Source organism: Sciurus carolinensis, chromosome 3, assembly GCF_902686445.1.
Source record: "Sciurus carolinensis chromosome 3, mSciCar1.2, whole genome shotgun sequence".
Lineage (NCBI taxonomy): Eukaryota > Metazoa > Chordata > Mammalia > Rodentia > Sciuridae > Sciurus > Sciurus carolinensis.
The window spans coordinates 149,565,482-149,583,531 of NC_062215.1; the positions used below are offsets into that span (position 1 = coordinate 149,565,482).

At 38.0% G+C, this 18,050-nt stretch overlaps 1 protein-coding gene across 2 annotated transcripts in view; it reads left to right on the top strand.

The window, feature by feature from the left end:
- Positions 1 to 1,560: 1,560 nt before the first annotated feature.
- Positions 1,561 to 18,050, top strand: part of Bmpr2 (bone morphogenetic protein receptor type 2) — a 155,388-nt gene continuing 138,898 nt past the window's right edge. Inside the window, exon 1 of one of the 2 annotated variants that reach the window (XM_047543183.1) lies at positions 1,561 to 2,858. In XM_047543183.1, coding sequence (XP_047399139.1) covers positions 2,783 to 2,858 — 76 coding nt within the window. In that variant the 5' untranslated portion in view covers positions 1,561 to 2,782. The remainder of the gene's footprint in view (positions 2,859 to 18,050) is intronic. The other variant, XM_047543182.1, reaches the window with a different exon arrangement.

The window sequence follows — 18,050 nt, forward strand, 5'->3', positions numbered from 1 at the left end:
TTAGACCTTTTAGGCAAAATAAAATATAGTAGGTAAAACTAATGAATCAAAGCATATGCTCCTCTCTTTTTAAAAAGGGATTTTACTATATAGAACAAATTCTCTTTGCCTGAAGGGTAAACAGTACAAAACTATTTCAACTAAAAAGAGTCTTAGAATCACGGGCAGGTATTACTACAACCCCTAATTATAGCTGATATTTATATGATAACAGAAACCAGTTTAAGGAATGTGAAGATTTATTTACATCAAGTTTAGATAAAGAGATAAAAGAAGACTTGAACGAGCAAGCAAAGAGTATGATTTTAGGAGTGCACTTATGAATACCTCTTTGGAACTGCCCCTAGCTACAATGAAAGACCAGCAAAACCAGCCTTCAGAATAACCCTTCTGCCTACTGAGAGAGGGATGGCTAGACTTCAACCCTTAAGATCGCCCTCCCACGCAATTTTTCCACCTTGCAGCTAAGAATTAAACCCAGACTTCCGATCATGGCGCCAGGCACAAACAGCATCTTCACCCCTCTCCTCCTCCCCGCAAATCCCACCCAAGTCGGCTGACACTGCAGGGTGTCGGATGGATCTCCCTCCTGGCTCCTGGTTGCTTGAGTCAAACTAAATTTGCAAATAGGGAAAAAAAAAAAAAAAAAAAAAAAAAAAAAAGGTCTAAACAGGTTCTACGGAACTGCGATTTCAACAGGACCTTCTCAGTTCCATGGGTGTGAAGGCTTGATCTCATTCTCTACCCCGAGGCATTAACTCTACTGCAATTTTCCTTCCATATGCCCTAAAAAGCCCCTAAAGACCTGCAGTCTTTGTGAATAAAAGCCCTCCCTCGGAGATGTGGAAACCGCGTTGCACAGACAGACATGCACGTACAGCAAGACGTTGTGTAGAATTTTCAGAGTTTTCTTTTGGGCTTCGCATCCTTGCAAATGCTCAATTTATTCCAGTCAGCTAAGAAGGACTAAGGGGAAAGGGTGCTTGAGGAAAGCAGGACTCCGATTAGAGCAAACACATCAGTTTAGGGGTGGTCTTTCCCATTCCGGCTTTTGTTTGAACAGTAAGAGGAACTCGAGGAGGCCAGGGTCTCCGGTTCTGGGAAAGGCAGGTCCGACCGGATTCTTTGGGTTACGGAGAAGGAGGCTCCGGCCGCAAGACACAACGGGGGCAGTTCTGCCCCCGAGGCTTTTCTCCAAGAGACTTTGGGCAATAGCGACGCCTCAGTCGGACTGAATCTAGGAGCTCGGAGGAGTTAGCCGAAAGCTGGACAAAAGATGTGGCCTCTCTCTCTTACGTGTACACACGAATGTCAAAGCACCCGCGTACGGAAGGCGTGTGTGTGTGAGGAAGAAGAGACACCGCTGCCCCAGCGGATTGCCAGCCCCACCCTGCTCTCCGCGACTCTGGCGAGAGACGCTGCGCGAGGCCTCGGATTCTCTGCCAGCCCGGGAGCCAGGGGCGGGGCCGGGCGGGGCCGGGCGGGGCCGCGAGCGCGCAGGCGCAGTGCGACTTCGTCGCGCCGCCGCCGCCGCCCGCGCTGCACCACAGGCCCGAGACAGACAGGGCCGGGAAGAGCCGGAGACTGAGAAGGAGGCGGCGGCGGAGGCGGGGCGACTCCGGTGACCCGGAGCGCCGCAGACTGGCAGCTGCGGCGACTCCCCCCTTTGTGTCTGGTCTGCTCCGAGCCACTGGAAGTGCTTCCCGGAGGGGCGCAGGTTGTCTCGCAGGCTTGCTGCCCACCCTCTTCCCCAGCCACCTACATCCGCCCTCCCGCCGCCCCCCGCCCTCGACCCGCGACGCCCGAGCTCCGCCCGGAGCCCAGAGCTTGCGGGGAACGAGGCGGCGGCGGCGGCGGCGGCGGCTTCTTCTTCCTCGGGGGTTTGTGATTCGTTCACAGGAGCCATTGACGGGCGAAGACGAAGCATTCATGGTGGAATTCACGTCAGGCCAGATCGAGCAGCAGGAATAGCCAAGAACGAGAGGGAAGGCGCGCGCTCGGCAGGGCGAGAAGGGGCAGCCCCCCACACTCCCCGCGGCGCGCCGGCTCGGGGCTCGGGCCCTGCCTACCGACCCCCTCCCCCGCCTCGCGCCGCCCGGCAGCCCGCGGCCGGGCCTGCGCGACCCTCCGCGATTGTTCCGCGGGGCGTGAAGGCTGGGGCTTGCCTATGGAGGCAGTCACCGTTTACGATCTCGTCGAAGGAGAGCATTTGTTGTTCTCGAAAACGGAGTGAAGGAAGCATCGAAGCGAAACTTTAGAAGGAATCCTGCTCTCCCCGAGCCGCGGGCGATGCGACTCGGGCCGCCGGGCGCCGCCGCCGCCCGCCGGGCTTCGCCCTTCGCGGCCGTCGGGAACTTGTTCTGATCCTCGGCCCCCATCGAATCCCCGCCCTCCACTCCTCTGCTCCCTGGATATGTTTTCTCGCAGACCTGGGTATTTTTTTGATATCGTGAAACTACGAGGAAAATAACTGCATGGTTTTCTTCTGCGCTCCCTGCTTCTCCCCGCGGACATGCCATCAGTTTGGGGGGCCGAGGCACCCGGTCCTAGGCGAATGAAGCCCCCCAGTCGCAAGGGAGCGAAATGAAGGGAATTTCTGCAGCGGAATGAAAGCTCTGCAGCTAGGTCCTCTCATCTGCCATTTGTCCTTTCAAACTGCATTGTAATACGGGCAGGATAAGTCAGACGAGCGAGAAGACCAGCCTCCCTGCCGGATTTCTCCGCCCGTATTTACTTTCCATATTTCTTTTCTCTGCCCTCCTGCTTCTTGGCTGGTCCAGGGATGACTTCCTCGCTGCAGCGGCCCTGGCGGGTGCCCTGGCTACTCTGGGCCATCCTGCTGGTCAGCACTGCGGCCGGTGAGTAGCCCCGGGTGGCGCGTCCCTGCCACTTACCCAGCGGTGGCGAGGGAGGGAGCCCGCGGAGGCCCAGGCCTGCGCTCGCCCTTCGCGACACGTCCCCTCGGGTCACTATGGAGGGGATCGCTGCCGGGTACCTGCCAGGGAAATCGCCTTTGGTGTTTTCGTATAGTTTCGTATCCTCATTCCCTGTTCCCAGCCCCATCCCCCTCCACGGGGGGGGGGGGGGAAGGACATGTTGGGTGTGGTATCTTGACATTTTTAGCTGTGAGGTAATGCAAGGAATAAAAATAATATTTTAATCACCAGTGAACAGTGTCTATTAGGAGATCTTTGGAGACAGAGCTGTAGTTTTTTTTTTTTTTTTTTCCAACAAAAAAAGAAGCGGATTTGGCTTATAGTAAAAAGAACATCAACTAAACACTTACTTGCATTTATTTTCAGATTTCCACCACTATTTGGGAATGCATGTTACTTTTCATTATTAAAAAAAATTTACGGAATGAATAGGATAAATGTTGAGAAAGCCAGACTGAGGTTCTTGATACACTGTATAATACTATTTATTAGTGTTACCACTAGTATTGTTTTGCTACTAAGTATTCTAGCAGTTACATCTCCATCATTTCTACTTGGACATACTCATTTAATGTACTTCTGGAATTACTGTTGAGCATCAAGTATTTTGATAACTTTTATTGGTCACCTGTCATCTGTTGACTTCCCTGTCATTGAGACAACTTTGACTTCACATCACACTTTACTTCTAGGCGATTTGACTCCTGAAAGTTCTTTGACATTTTATTGAAGTCTAAAAGGAAACCGTCGTCCTTTCCTTTGGCTATTTCCTTTTTAATTCTCAGCCGCCTTGGGAAAAAAGTCCTGTGTTCACATTGCAGTTGTTTTTCAAGCAGTCTTTCGGTGATTTGCTTTTAGAAATTTTCAGAAGTGAATTGGACATCTAATTCTTAAATTTGGCAAATAATAGCCACACGGATTATGCATTTAAAAACAAATGAAGGACGAGATGTTGGCTGTCCAGTTACTTTTTCCTTTTTATAAATGTGTAGTTTTCACATCAAATAAATTTCTTATTGCTTTGTTAGAGAGGTCATAAAAGTCTCCTCTGGGAAAATACTGAAATAAAATTTAAAGTTTTCTTCTGTGCTTTTGGTATTGTTGATTTGTGTCCATTGTTAATTATGGTAAGTGAATTAGGGTCTATATTTTATATTAAACTCATATGAGCTTCTGAATCAAATGTATTTTAACACTGATATTTTAATTTTTTAATCATTGCAATTATATTTCAAGTAAAGATGATCACTTTTTTTTCTCTAAATTTATTTGTGTTATTTTAGCTCTTTAAATTCTCTAGCCACAAGCCATGTGGTTCTTGTAAAATATGAAGAGAGTGAAAAAGGCCTTAAGCTAAGCAGTCATTCTTTGAGCAGAACTCTCAGAATATTTTTGTTCTTTTTTATTCTTGACCTTTTTGGAATGTATATTCTCCTTTATAGTGACATGCTTATCATTTTATGATCAGAACTGATGAAAGCAAGAGAAGAAAACTTTGATTTTAAAATAAACCGTTTCTATCTGGCAAAATAAATATTCTTAGAATAGTGTCCCTTAAAAGGGATAGATTAAAAGAATAACTGCTTAAAAGTAGTATTAGTCTTCTTTTTCTTAGTATTACATAGCAGCACCTGATGACAGTGCCTATGAAGCTGAATTTCAGAACTGTAACAATAATAATAGTAATTATTGAGTGCTTTCTATGCACCAGCATATATTCAAATAACTTTACATTGTTGGTGGTGGGTTTTTTTTTTTTTTTTTTTTATTCTCATGACAATTCTGTACTGCAGCTTATTATTATTCCCTTTTACAGAGAGGGAGAGAAAAGTACAGAGAATTTAAATAGCTCATCACACAGGAAATTATGGAGTCAGGATTATAGCCTGCACCCTTACCTACCACATAATGCTAACAACAGCAACAGAGGCAGCAACAATTTCTCAGTCTAATTGAAACATGAAGATACATTAATGTTTTTACCAGATCAACCTTTGAAAAGCAGTGGGAACACTTACAGAGAATAATGATATAGGCACTGGTTAGGCAGATGTCATGATTCTGAATGTATAAGATGTTGCCTAATATTGGAATGGCTAGTACAGTTTTATTGTTAAGTTCAAGGTGACCAGAATGGTTTGGGATACATGGATGTGATGTAACTGGACAGATGGAAATAGTTCAGCTGGATAGGAAAAAAAAAAAAAAAAAAAAAAGAATACAGAGCGTATTCTTCTTTGGGGTCATGGATATATCATTTCAGAATTCCTCTTTCCCACTTAGTCTGTCTTCTTCTTGGACTCCTTAATTCTTTTTTTTTTTTTTTTTTTTTTTTTTTTTGCAGTGCTGGGGATTGAACCCAGGGTCTTGTGCTTGTGAGGCAAGCACTCTACCAACTGAGCTATCTCCCCAGTCCCTCCTTAATTCTTAAAACAATTGATAAGCAGAAAATTAGAATTTATGAAAAAATAAGATGTATTTGGTTTATAAGTGAATTTTAACAAAATACAACTTCTGTAATGCATTTGAAATAATTCTCAACTAGATTTCAGTTACATACATCTCTTTGGGAGCACATACTGTTTCAAGTGAATCATCTATTTACTTAGTATTGTTGAGCAGTTATTGAATATTGTTGATTAACTGGCAGTTTAGTAATCTTAATCTCAATGTTTCTAGAAATGTGAGCACTTCAACAGAATCATTTGAGGTTTGATAAAGTGCATCATTTTAGTCCTGTCGTCTAGTTCTTCTGAATGAATCTCTGTGGGACATATATGTATATTTTAATTTAAGCCCCAGAGAGTATCAGGTAAATTTGAGAATCAGTGCTTTATATCCTCAGTCCTGATTAGATTTCTTAAACATGGTGATTCAGTCACCTTTTGCTGCATAATAATTTGCAATCACAAAATCTTAGTGGTGTACAACAATAAGCATTTCTTCTGCTCCACTTCTGTCATTATGGAGCCCAGGCTGGAGGGAGAGTAACATCTACCTGGAAAAAGCTTGTTATTAGTGCAGTGGCAGAAGTTCAAGAGGGCAAGCCCAACCCCACCAGCACTTTTACAGACTCTGCTTCTTTAATATGTCATTGGCTGACTAAGTATTACTGCCAAACCCAAAGACAAGGGAGGGTTAGGAGGTGTAGAAGTACATTTTGCCTCTAGTTCCATCGCAGAGGAATGAAGAATTGAAATCTTCAGTCTACCACATAAGATGAGGAAGATGATACAGGAAAGGGGTGTTCCTTACCATTTGAATGGGGCCAATCTCTTAAATAGGTTTTTGCATTAAAATGACACCAGCTTTGGTCTCTACAAAAGCTGTCCTGGAATGTGACCTGCGGTATGCAGCATTGATGTTGGTGTGTCTATGAAATGTGTGGGGAGAGATGTCTGTTCCACAGGAAGACAACACTTTTCTTTCATTGAAGGTGTGTGTGTGTGTGTGTGTGTGCGCGCCCACACACACACGTGTATTTTCTTTCCCACCCTCCCTGCTTGGGATACAACTCAGGGCTTTGCCCTAGCAAGCAATTACTCTACCACTGTGCTACACCCTCAGCCAAAGGCCAACTTTTTAATAGTGAAAGTGAAGAAAAACTGATCTCTGTTGGGTAAGTTCTAACTATTAAAGGTACCGAGTGAAGTCAGAATAAATAAGTTAATTTTATAATTTGCCATACCACTTATTTGGTACCTACTCTTAGATTCTTCATGTTGAGTATCAGTTTTATGTATTTACCTTGTCTTCCCAATTAGTAATTGTTTGTAGAGGACAGGTTTCATGGCATTTTGGGGAGGGAGTGCTGGGACTCAAACCCAGGGCTTCTGGTATGCTAGACAAGCATTCTATCACCGAACCATCCCCCAGTGCTCATATCTTAGCTTGTTTTGTGTCTTCCATATTACTGCACACATAAGAAATGTTTAAGAAATATTTGGTGAATGAATTGTAAAAAGCAATTGGAGCATATAGACTCAGAATATTAGTAACTTATTCTTTCTTTGACCTAGTTTCTTCAACTGTAAAAGAGTGGGAAGACTAGTGTCTTGAGATCTGGATTCTGAGCACACTTAACATAGTTCATGTAGTTCTAATTTTATGGGTTTGAACCAGAACATGTTTCAAAATACAGATTCCTGGACACCACTTTAAGTCTTATTGAATCCAAGTACCTGGACATTAAACCTGAGAATCTGTATTTATGTATTCTTGAGAACTGGATCTAAGATTCCTTCCAATTCTCAGCTTCTTCAACTTTATTAATAATTAATTCATTTTTGGTAGTGGGGATTTAACCCAGGGATACTTTACCACTGAGCTATATCCCCAGACCTTCTTGTTTTTTATTTTAAGACAGCGTCTCACTAAGTTGCTGAGACCGGCCTTGAACTTGAGATCCTCCTGTCTCAAACTCATGAGTTGCTGGGATTATAGGCCTGTGCCACTGTGCCGGCTATTTTTATTTTTACTTTTTGCACTAATTATATCTTATTCTAGAGCTTTGAGTCACCATTGGTACCAAACATTTCTTATTTGTACTTTAAGCAACTACACTGAACCTTTTTCTTTTTACCAATTGTAGTGTTTTTTCTTGCCTTTTCTTGGTCTTAGGGAGATATATTACTTAATGGAAAAGGCTTTGCTGACCCAGTATTATGTATGTTAATTTACCTGATGTTTTTATTTTGATCATTTTATTTTCCTCCTATGTCTGCCTAAAGGAAAAATTACTTATTAGTAGAAGAGTTTTACATTTAGTAAATTTGCATGAGAATTATTGATTAGTGCTAACCTTAATTAGACTAGATAATTTTGTTTTGGTTTTAGTTACAAATTAATATTCAGTTGAGCCCCCTCCAGGTGGATAAATGCCTAAAGTACATTTCTATTGACCAAATAAGAATTATATTCTGACTTGATTGATGTGTACTGGAAAAAAAAATGTGGGTGCTGTAATATCTAGGAATTAATGAATTTTGAGCATTTACATATAAAGAGACTCTCATATTACCAAACTCTTTTCCCTTTCTGGTTAAATGATCTAGTCTTGAGTCTTTTCCCGAAGCAGCAAAGAATACCTTGTTGGAGTTGTAAGTGCACTAGATTTGTTTAAATTTTTTTTCTTTCTTTTTTGTTGGTGAGATGGATATGATAAGAAAACATAATTTATGTATAGTCTGTGTGGAGTTAGAAATAAGCAGGTAAACCGAATGCAGTGGCACACCTGTAATCCTAGTGGTTCAGTAGGCTGAGGCAGGAGGATCAGAAGTTCAGTTTAGTCTCAGAAACTTACTGAGGTCCTAAGCAACTTAGTGAGACCTGTCTTAAAAAATAAGAGTGGGGGGTGTAGCTCAGTGGTAAAGTGTCCCTGGGTTTAATCTCTAGTACCAAAAAAGAAGCATGTAATAAATGATAGGGACATTTTGGAATGCATTGCTTTACCAAAAGTATTAGTACATAGCATTTACTGTTTGCTCCTAATTACATTAATTCATTAAGTGACCAGAAGTGTTTTATATTTTAGACTGTTTCTGTTCAAATATGCATCCACAGGAGTAGCCAGAAGGGCATGGGAGCACTAAGAGAATAGAGTACATGAAGGGAGAACTGAAGTATTCACACAACCAACATTTATTATGTTTTCTGTGTGGAAGATTCTTTTCTAAATGTTGTAGAGTGAAACAAAGAAAAGAAGAAAGTCTGCCTTCCTCCCTACCTTCTCACACCATAAGCATGACACAGAAGTTAAATATACCATTTGAAGCACGTGTGAGTACTTTGCAAACCTTTAGCATTATTTATTTCTTCCTTCTGCCTATCTTTCAGGGTACCCCTGTGTCTTGTTGATCATCTCCACCCTTTTTAAAACTGTTTCTTCTCAGCCATCCTTTTTGAAAGAGCACTGAAAACTTCTGAATTCATATCTTGAACTCCTTTGCTTCCCTCTCCCTACAACGTACATTAGGTCAGCAGTGACTTCTTAATTGCCAAATCTAGTTATTTTTCAATAACTTGTTCTCTAGGACTTTTCTACTGATTTTGACAATTTTGGTTATCCCTTCCTTGATGATTTTGCATTTCCCTAATTCTGCATCTTCTCCCCTTCTTTCTCCTAAATGTTTACAAAGTAAGACTTTGAATGATCTTCTTAAGTAGTTTTTTGTTTTTTTGCAAATGCTGGGGATTGAACCCAAGGCCACTGAGATATGCTTCCAGCCAGTTTAGTTTAGGTTGGGAGAAACTGCGCATTCTAAATTTATAAAAGCACTACTTAAAGAAAAAAAATTTTTTTGTAAATATATTTTATATCTTGATTGTATATGTTGAATTAGCACAACAAAAGTGTAAAGAAAGGCTCTTTAGGGATATGCTTTAATGATATGTAAGAATAGCCAGGTGTGGTAGCAACACATCTGTAATTCCGGGGTTTGGGAGACTGAGACAGGAGAATTGAGAGTTCAAAGCAAGTCTCAACAATTTAGTGAGACCCTGTTTCTAAATAAAATATAAAAGTGGGACTGGAGATGTGGCTCAGTGCTTAAGTGTTCCTGAGTTCAATCCCTTGTACCAAAAAAAAAAAAAAAGAAAAAGAAAAAAGAAAAGAAAAGAAGAAAGAAAATGTAAGAATAATGAATCAAATAATTACATTCTGCCAGGGACCATACCTGTAATCCCAGTGGCTCAGGAGGCAGGCAGCCTCAGCAATTTAGGCCCTAAGAAACTCAGTGAGACCTTGTCTCAAAATAAATTGTAAAAAACAATTGGGGATTGTGGTTTAGCGCCCCTGGGTTCAATCCCCAGTACCCAAAAAGAAAAACAAAAGGGGAGGGATTCCTAGAATTTTAGGGTTAGGAAAGGACCTTATAGTGAACTTTAAATAATTAGAAGTTCAGTTAAAAGGATTAGACTTCTCTACAATCTTGTCTCTCATTTTAATTTTAAAATAAATAATGCCAAGGTCAGTTTCAGCTTAGTATTTGACCCAGTTGTCATACATCTAAATCAGTGCTATCTAATTAATGACATTTAGACTGTAGGTTAAAGTTTTTTTAATTTTTAAGCAACTTTATTGAGATATAATTTACCAATACAATTCAACCATTTAAGGTGTGCAATTCGGTGATTTTTGGTATATTTTTAAATTGTTTTTAAAATATGTGTGTGTGTGTGTGTGTGTGTGTGTATGTAAATTTTTGTGTGTGTGTGATCTTCTTGCCTCAGCCTCCTCTGGGATTACAGGCATGTGCTACAATGCCCAGCAACATTTTAAAGTGTATAGTTCAGTGTCATTAATTATATTCACAACATCACCAAAACCTTTTCATCAAGTAGACATACCCAGAGATTAAACCCAGGGGCACTTTACCACTGAGCCACATCCCTATCCCTTTTTATTTTTTATTTTGAGAGAGGTTTTCACTAAGTTGCTTAGGGCCTTTCTGAGTTGCTGAGGCTGGTCTGGAACTCGTGATCCACCCACCTCAGCATCCTAAGTCCCATGTGCCACTGTGCCCTGATCTAAGTAGAAACTCTGAAATCATTAAACAATAACTTCTCACTGCCTCTTCCTCCTAGACGCTATTAAACTCTAATCTATTGGTCTCTATGAATTTGCCTACTCTAGATATTTCGTGTAAGGGGGATCGTGTATTTGTCTTTTTTGACTGGCTCTCATTACTTAGCATAATGTTTTCAAGGTTTATTTCATGTTGTAGTGTGTACCAGAATTTTATTTCTTCTTAAGGCCAAATACTATTCTATCAAATGTATATACCACATTTTGTTTATCCAGGCACCTGTTGTTAGCCACTTGTTTCTACCTTTTGACTATTGTGAATAATGCTGCAGTGAACATGGGTGTATAAATATCTGAGTCTCTACTTTCAATTCCTTTGGATACATACCTAGAAATGTAATTATTGGATCATATGGTAAGTCTGTGTTTAGAATTTTTAACGAACTTCCTGTTTTCCATAGTGGCTACCATTTTACTTACCCATTAACCATATATGAAGATTCCACTTTCTTCATATCATCACTAAAATTTGTTATGTCCCAATTTTTAAAAAGTTAGTATAGCCACCCTAATGGGTGTGAAGTTATTATTATTCTTTTCTTTTTTTTTTTTTCTCCTTCCTACTTACCCAGCCTGTCAAGTGATATCTCATTGTGAATTTTGATTTGCATTTCCCTAAGTGATAAATGATGTTGAACATCTTTTCCTGTGTTTTCTGGCCATTCACTTACCTTTTTTTTAGAAATATCAATTTAAGTCCTTTGTTCATTTTAAAATTGTGTGTGTGTGTGTGTGTGTGTGTGGTAGTGGTGGTGGGTTTTTTTGTTGTTTTTTGTTTTTGGTCAAGTTGTAGGACTTCTTATTCTAGATATTAACTGCCCAAATATTTTCTCACATTCTTTAGGTATTTTTTTGTTATTATTTTTCTTTCCTGATAATGTTTTTTGATATACTAGTTTTCAGTTTTGATCAAGTCTTAACTGCTCTGTTTTGTCACTTTTGTTGTTCATGTTTTTGGTGTTATATCCAAGAATCCATTGCCTAAACCAAGGCCATGATTTACTTAAGTGTTTTCTTCTAAGCAGTTTATGATTTTTAGCTCTTGTAATTCGGTCATTAATCCATTTTGAGTTAATTAAAAAAAATTTTGTTTTTAGTTGTAGATGGACACAATACCTTGATTTTATTTATTCATGTGGTGCAGAGGATCGAACCCTTTCCTCACGCATGCAAGGCAAGCGCTCTACCACTGAGCTACAACCCCAGTCTCATTTTGAGTTAATTTTTACGTATACCATATGATACAATATGTTAGTCTGTGTTTAACCTACTTGGTTAGATGTTTCCAGGTATTTTATTCTTTAGTTACTAAAGTATTTTTTCTATTTGGCAGATTCTCTTTCTTGTGTATATTGTTAGGGAAAATGATGGAAGAATTCACTTTTGAAATAATTAAGGTATCTTTTAATGTAATCTTTTTTTTCCACATGGAAATCCAGTTGTGTCAGCTCTATTTGTTTGAGACTGTTCTTCCTCCATTGGTGGAATTGGCAGTCTTGTCAAAAATCAACAGGCCAGGGCTGATTTAGTTCAGTGGTAGCATTTGCCTACCATGTATGAGTTCCTGGGCTCAATCCCCAGTACCACAGAAACAAAAACAAAAACAAAAATGACTAAAGTTGTATGAGTTTATTTCTGGACTCTCATTTCAACTCATCTATAGGTATGTCCTTTTGCCAATATTATTACTGTTTTGATTACTATGGATTTGTAGTAAGTTTGAAATTGGGATAGGTGAGTCTTGTGACTTTGTTCTTCTTTTTCAGGATTGTTTTGGCAAATCAGAACCTCTTGCATTTCTGTATAAATTTGAGAGTTGACTTTTATTTCTGCAAAAAAGGCTGTTGGAATTTTGATAGGCGTTTTTTGGGACTGTAGATCACTTTGGGATTGACATCTTAACATTGAGTCTTCCTATCCATAAATAAGGGATGTCTTTCCATTTATTTAGGTCCTCTTTAATTTTTGTCATAATGTTTTATAATTTTCAGTGTACAAGTGTTTAATCTCCTTGGTTAAATACATTCCTAGGTAGTTTATTCTTTGGTTCCTGAAGTATTTTTTTCAATTCGGTGAACTCTTTTTCTTGTGTTTATTTTCTTGATTGATTTATTTTTTTGGTACCAGGAATTGAACTCAGGGACTTAGCCTTTTTTATATTTTATTTAGAGACACAGTCTCACTGAGTTGCTTAGGACCTTGCTAAATTGCTGGATTTGGCTTTGAACTCATGGTCCTCCTGCCTTAGCTTCCTGAGTAGTTGGGATTATAACGTGCACCACTGCACTTGTATTTCTTCTTCTTCTTCTTCTTCTTTTTTTTTTTTTATACTTTTAGTTGTAGATGGATACAATACCTTTATTTTATTTATTTATTTTTATGTAGTGCTGAGAATTGAACCCACTTCTTTATACATGTGAGACAAGCACTTTACCACTGAGTCACAACCCCAGCCCTCTTGTGTTTGTTTGTTTATTTATTTATTTATTTATTTATTTATTGCGGTACCAGGGATTGAACTCAGGGCCTTGTGCTTGGGAGGCAAGCACTCTACCAGCTGAGCCATCTCCCCAGCCCTTTGTGTTTATTCTTAAGTAAATGATAGAATAATTTATTTTTAAATATATTTAGGCACTTAAATTTGTTACTAATGAGATAGTGATTTTTGTTGATTAACTATTTCCATTTTGAAAATCTGAGAGAATAACAGTAGCTAATTACTTAAATTTTCCTTTGTGTTGTTGAAGACGGTTTTGATTGTTGTTTTAGTTTATCATTAGACCTACAAGAATAGCTTGAAGTGTTTTATTACTTCTAATAGGTATTTTATTACTTCTTCATTGAGGTAAACTGAAATAACTTTTGTTAGACATGTGAAATAAAAATAATTTTTATCAATGTACTGTTCTTAAATAAACCACTAGGAATATTTTGGGAATTTCTGTTGTGTACTTATAGATAAGGTTTAGATGGAATTTGGCATGTGGTAATCCCTATTTAATAAATAATGAGTTTGTTTTCTGTGTTTTTATTTCCTGTTTCACAATTGTACTAGTTAATGGGATTAGGCAATCTTGATTTTTTTCTACTTTAATTAAAAAAAGATTTGAAGCATCTAAGAAATATTTGTTATTTACTCCTTGTTATAACATGCTGTTTTTTAAAAAAAGATTTTTTTTGTAGTTGTACATGGACAGCATGCCTTTATTTTATATGTTTATTTTTATGTGGTGCTAAGGATCGAACCCAGTGCCTCACACATGCTAGGCAAGCACTCTGCGTCTGAACTACAGTCCCAGCCCCATAACATGCTCTTTTGGACAGCTGTTTTGAATAAAGATCTGTTGCTGAAAATGAAGAGAATTTACTGCCCTTTAAACTTCGATAACTAAGTTAATTTCTCTTGTCTATTCTTGCTTTTGTAAAATTACTTTTTAGTTTACTGATAGTTTGTTTTCAGTGTTGCTCTTTTCTCTTATGTTTTCATAATTGGAGGTTTTATTATTTTATTACTTCCCTATACTTTTAGACATAGGTACCATAAATATAAATTTACATTAAAACAGAGGATTTTCTTTGAGCAGGACATGTAAGAAAGTATTTAATAACTAAAGAATTATAGGATGTTGCCAAGGGATTTCACAATCTTTATCAGTGAAGATAATATCATCTTGAAAGATATGAGGTAAACATGATTACTTAGCATCTTTCTTGTAAGATGTAATAATTTAGCATCCTTTCATATTCAGTACTGTAACAGGGACAATAAATTATACTTCTGATATTATGAAATGTGAAGCAGAAATGAGTTAAAGAATTCTATAGAATTATCTGAGAAAAATTTGAAACATAATTAAAGGAGTTGAAGAGTTCTGTAGAGTTATTTGAGAAAATTTCCTCTTTTGAGGTATCTATCAAAATGACTAGAGTCTTTGTAGATGACTGAAGCATTTTTCTTTATATGATTCCCTCTTTCTTTCCTTTCTTCATTTTGGCACTTCAAGGAGTCTGCATCATTAAGCTAGTCGTGGTGGCTCATCCCTGTAATCCCTGTAACCCCTGGGAGGCTGAGGCAGGAGGATCCTGAGTTCAAAGCCAGCCTCAGCAATTTAGCAAGGCTAAGCAACTCAGCAAGACCCCGACTCTAAATAAAATATTTAAAAAGAGGGCTGGGGATGTGATTCAGTACTTAAGTGCCCCTGGGATCAATCCCCAGTACCCGCCACCCCACCAAAAAAAAAATAAAATCACGGAGTCTGCATCAGGTAAGATGAACAACTGTGAGTCCCTGCTATATCAATGGTTTTCTATTTATTTATTTATTTATTTTTGGTACCATGGATTGAACACATAGGTACTTAACCACCACGCCACACCCCAGCCCTTTTTTTATGCTTCATTTGGAGACAGGGTCTCGCTAAGTTACTTAGAACCTCACTAAATTGCTGAGGCTGGCTTTGAACTCATGATCCTTCTGCCTTAGCCTCCTGAGCTTCTGGGATTAGAGGTACATGCCCCCGCGACTGACTGCTTTTCTATTTCTTGATTGTACATATTCAACACTTTTCTGAATCAGTAAGCCTTTTTTTTTTCCCCAAAGTACTAATGATAAGAATTGTCTTTGACATAATCTGCCATATTAATTTTTTACCATGCATTTTATTTTTATGTAAGTTATTTGAGGTGTTGAATATTTGGCAGATGAGTAGAGAAATATCCATAGAAGATATGAAAAGTAAGATGTTCAGTCAGCATGTGATTTTATGTGAAAAAACAGTAATGAATGAGATAAAATAAAAATGAAAGACATAGTAAAGATACAGAAAATATAGCAGATGAAATGCATAGTAACAACATAGTAAATTTTACATGTTTATATTGCTGGTCAAGCAAGTAAAAGCCCTATGGCAGCATTTTAAAATGTTTATTATGGGGCTGGGGATATAGCTCAGTTGATAGAGTGCTTGCCTTGCAAGCACAAGGCCCTGGGTTCAATCCCCAGCACCACAAAAAAAAAGTTTATTATGATGGTGTAAATGATAATCAAAAAGCCTTATTAATATTATAGAAATTTTATAATTTCTCACATGAAATCTAACTTTTTCATGTATGTAAAACTCAGACATTTTTTGTGGGATGAGTACTTGAATTGAACTCAGGGCACTCAACCACTGAGCCACATCCCCAGCCCTATTTTGTACTTTATTTAGAGACAGGGTCTCACTGAGTTGCTTAGCACCTCACTTTTGCTGAGGCTGGCTTTGAACTCGAGATTCTCCTGCCTCAGCCTCCTGAGCATCTGGGATTACAAGCATGTGCCACTACACCTGGTTTAGAATATTTTTTAGTTTGGGAATCTTAACCAGGTTATAATTTTTTTTTTTTTTAACATTTTTGATTGTAGTTTCCTTTAGTCTTTAACACTCATGTTTATACTGAATTTTGGAGCTATTTTAGACTATAAATTTAGATGCAAATGGAGATTGAGAAATTTCATATTGTTAAAGTCAGACTTCTTCTTTCTCTTTCTTTAAGGCAGTAGTTTTCCCCTTATAATCTGTGTCAGAAATACACATGATAATTTACTTTCATTCTTTCTCAATAAGTTAAATGCAAAATAGGAAGATTTAGAGCAAAATGTGACTTACGCTAATGATAGACATGTGAAAGGATATTTAAATGTTTGACTAATAATCCAAACTCTCCAATTGTTTCATTTAAATGAGGAAATAAATAGCTAAGACTTTTCTATTACTATTAATCTGTATTCAGTCTTTGCCTTTGTAGGCTTATCTATGAAAAAGCTATGTAACTGTAATATGTGCTCGGTTTTTGTTTTTTCTTTTTTTGCTGTGCTGAGGATGGAACCCAGGGCTTTGCATATACCAGGCAAGATCTCCACCACTGACCTACACAAAACCGCAGGCTAACCTTTAATAGAAAGTTCATTTATGTTTTATTTGAAAAATAGAAAAAAATACTCATAGTCCACAATTCATTATTTCCTTCTAAATAAAAACATGTGTAGTATGGTTGTGATTTTATAATATCTTTTTTTTTTTTTTTTTTTGTGGTGCTGGGGATTGAACTAGGGCCTTGTGCTTGTAAGGCAAGCACTCTACCAGCTGAGCTATCTCCCCAGCCCTTTATAATATCTTTTGATTATATCTTGGATTTTTTATATGCAGTAGTATGTCATAAGCATGTGTTTGAAATCTTAACTATCATTTTAATATTGTATACATTCCATAGAGTGTATTTATTATTTTCTATTGGGAGATGTTTAGGTATTTTCTGATTTTCTTCTCTAATAAATAGTACTTTATTGAATACTTCTGTGCCAACATCCTTTTTGTATTTTATTTCCAAGTTCTCATCTTGACCTATCAGCAGCATTTGATCATTTTTTCTTCCTGAAATATTTGGTTTTTTAGATACTATATTCTTGATTTAGTTATCTACTTTTTTTGATAGTTCGTTTTTATGTACCTGACACCTAAATGTTTTATTGTCACAAGATTCTCTATCTACACTAACTACACTAACTTTTCTCTATCTATATTAACTCTTTTGGTGATCTTATACAGTATCATGGCTTTAAATGGCATCCAGAGGATAAGTTTTAAATGTATTTCCATTCCATATCCCTTTCCTTCCTTGAAATCTAGTCGCAGGTAGCCGACTGTGTATCTACCATTTTCACTTGGGTATCTCCTTAAAGTGTCCAAAACTGAACTCCTGAGCTTCCTCTTCAGACGTGTTCTTCCCATAAATTTAATTCAATTCAGCAAATTCCAATTTTGTTTTTCCTGTTGTTTAGGCCCAGATAGGATATGTCTTTAGTCTCTCTTTTTCACATTCACCTTCAAGTTGATAACAAAATCTTTTGACTCTACCTTCAAAATAATAGAGTCTGATTACTTCTTACCCGCTCCACTGCATCTTACTCTAAAAGTCACTATCTTTTCTCAGTTGTAACTTTTCACTAGCCTGTTTCTCTGAAAATTTGCTTATTATAGTCTTTCAACATAGTAGTCTGGGCAACTGTTTTAAATATAAGTCAGATCATGACATTTCTTTAATTTCTTCAGCACCTCTCCATGTTATTTAGAATAAAAGTCACAATCATTTAAAATATTCTGGGGGCTGGAGAGATAGCTCAGTTGGTAGAGTGCTTGCCTTGCAAGCACAAGGCCCTGGGTTCAATCCCCAGCACCCAAAAAAAAAAAAAAATTCTTCATAATCTGATCTCTACTGTTTATGATCTTATGTGCTAATCTGTCTTATTCAACTTTAATTACGCTTTTCACTTTATATAGAACTAAATTCAGAAAATCAAATGTTTTAAAAGTGGTTAGATTTAAGATGGCTTATTTAAGTAATTTGACAATGACTACAATTAGTGAGTAAATATATATATATATGAGTGATAAGTCTCATGAACATTTCTTGAGCCTTTAGTATATTTACTAAGTTCTTTACACAGTACTATTTACTTTGTTATTACATTGCTCTTTAAGCTCATTTTG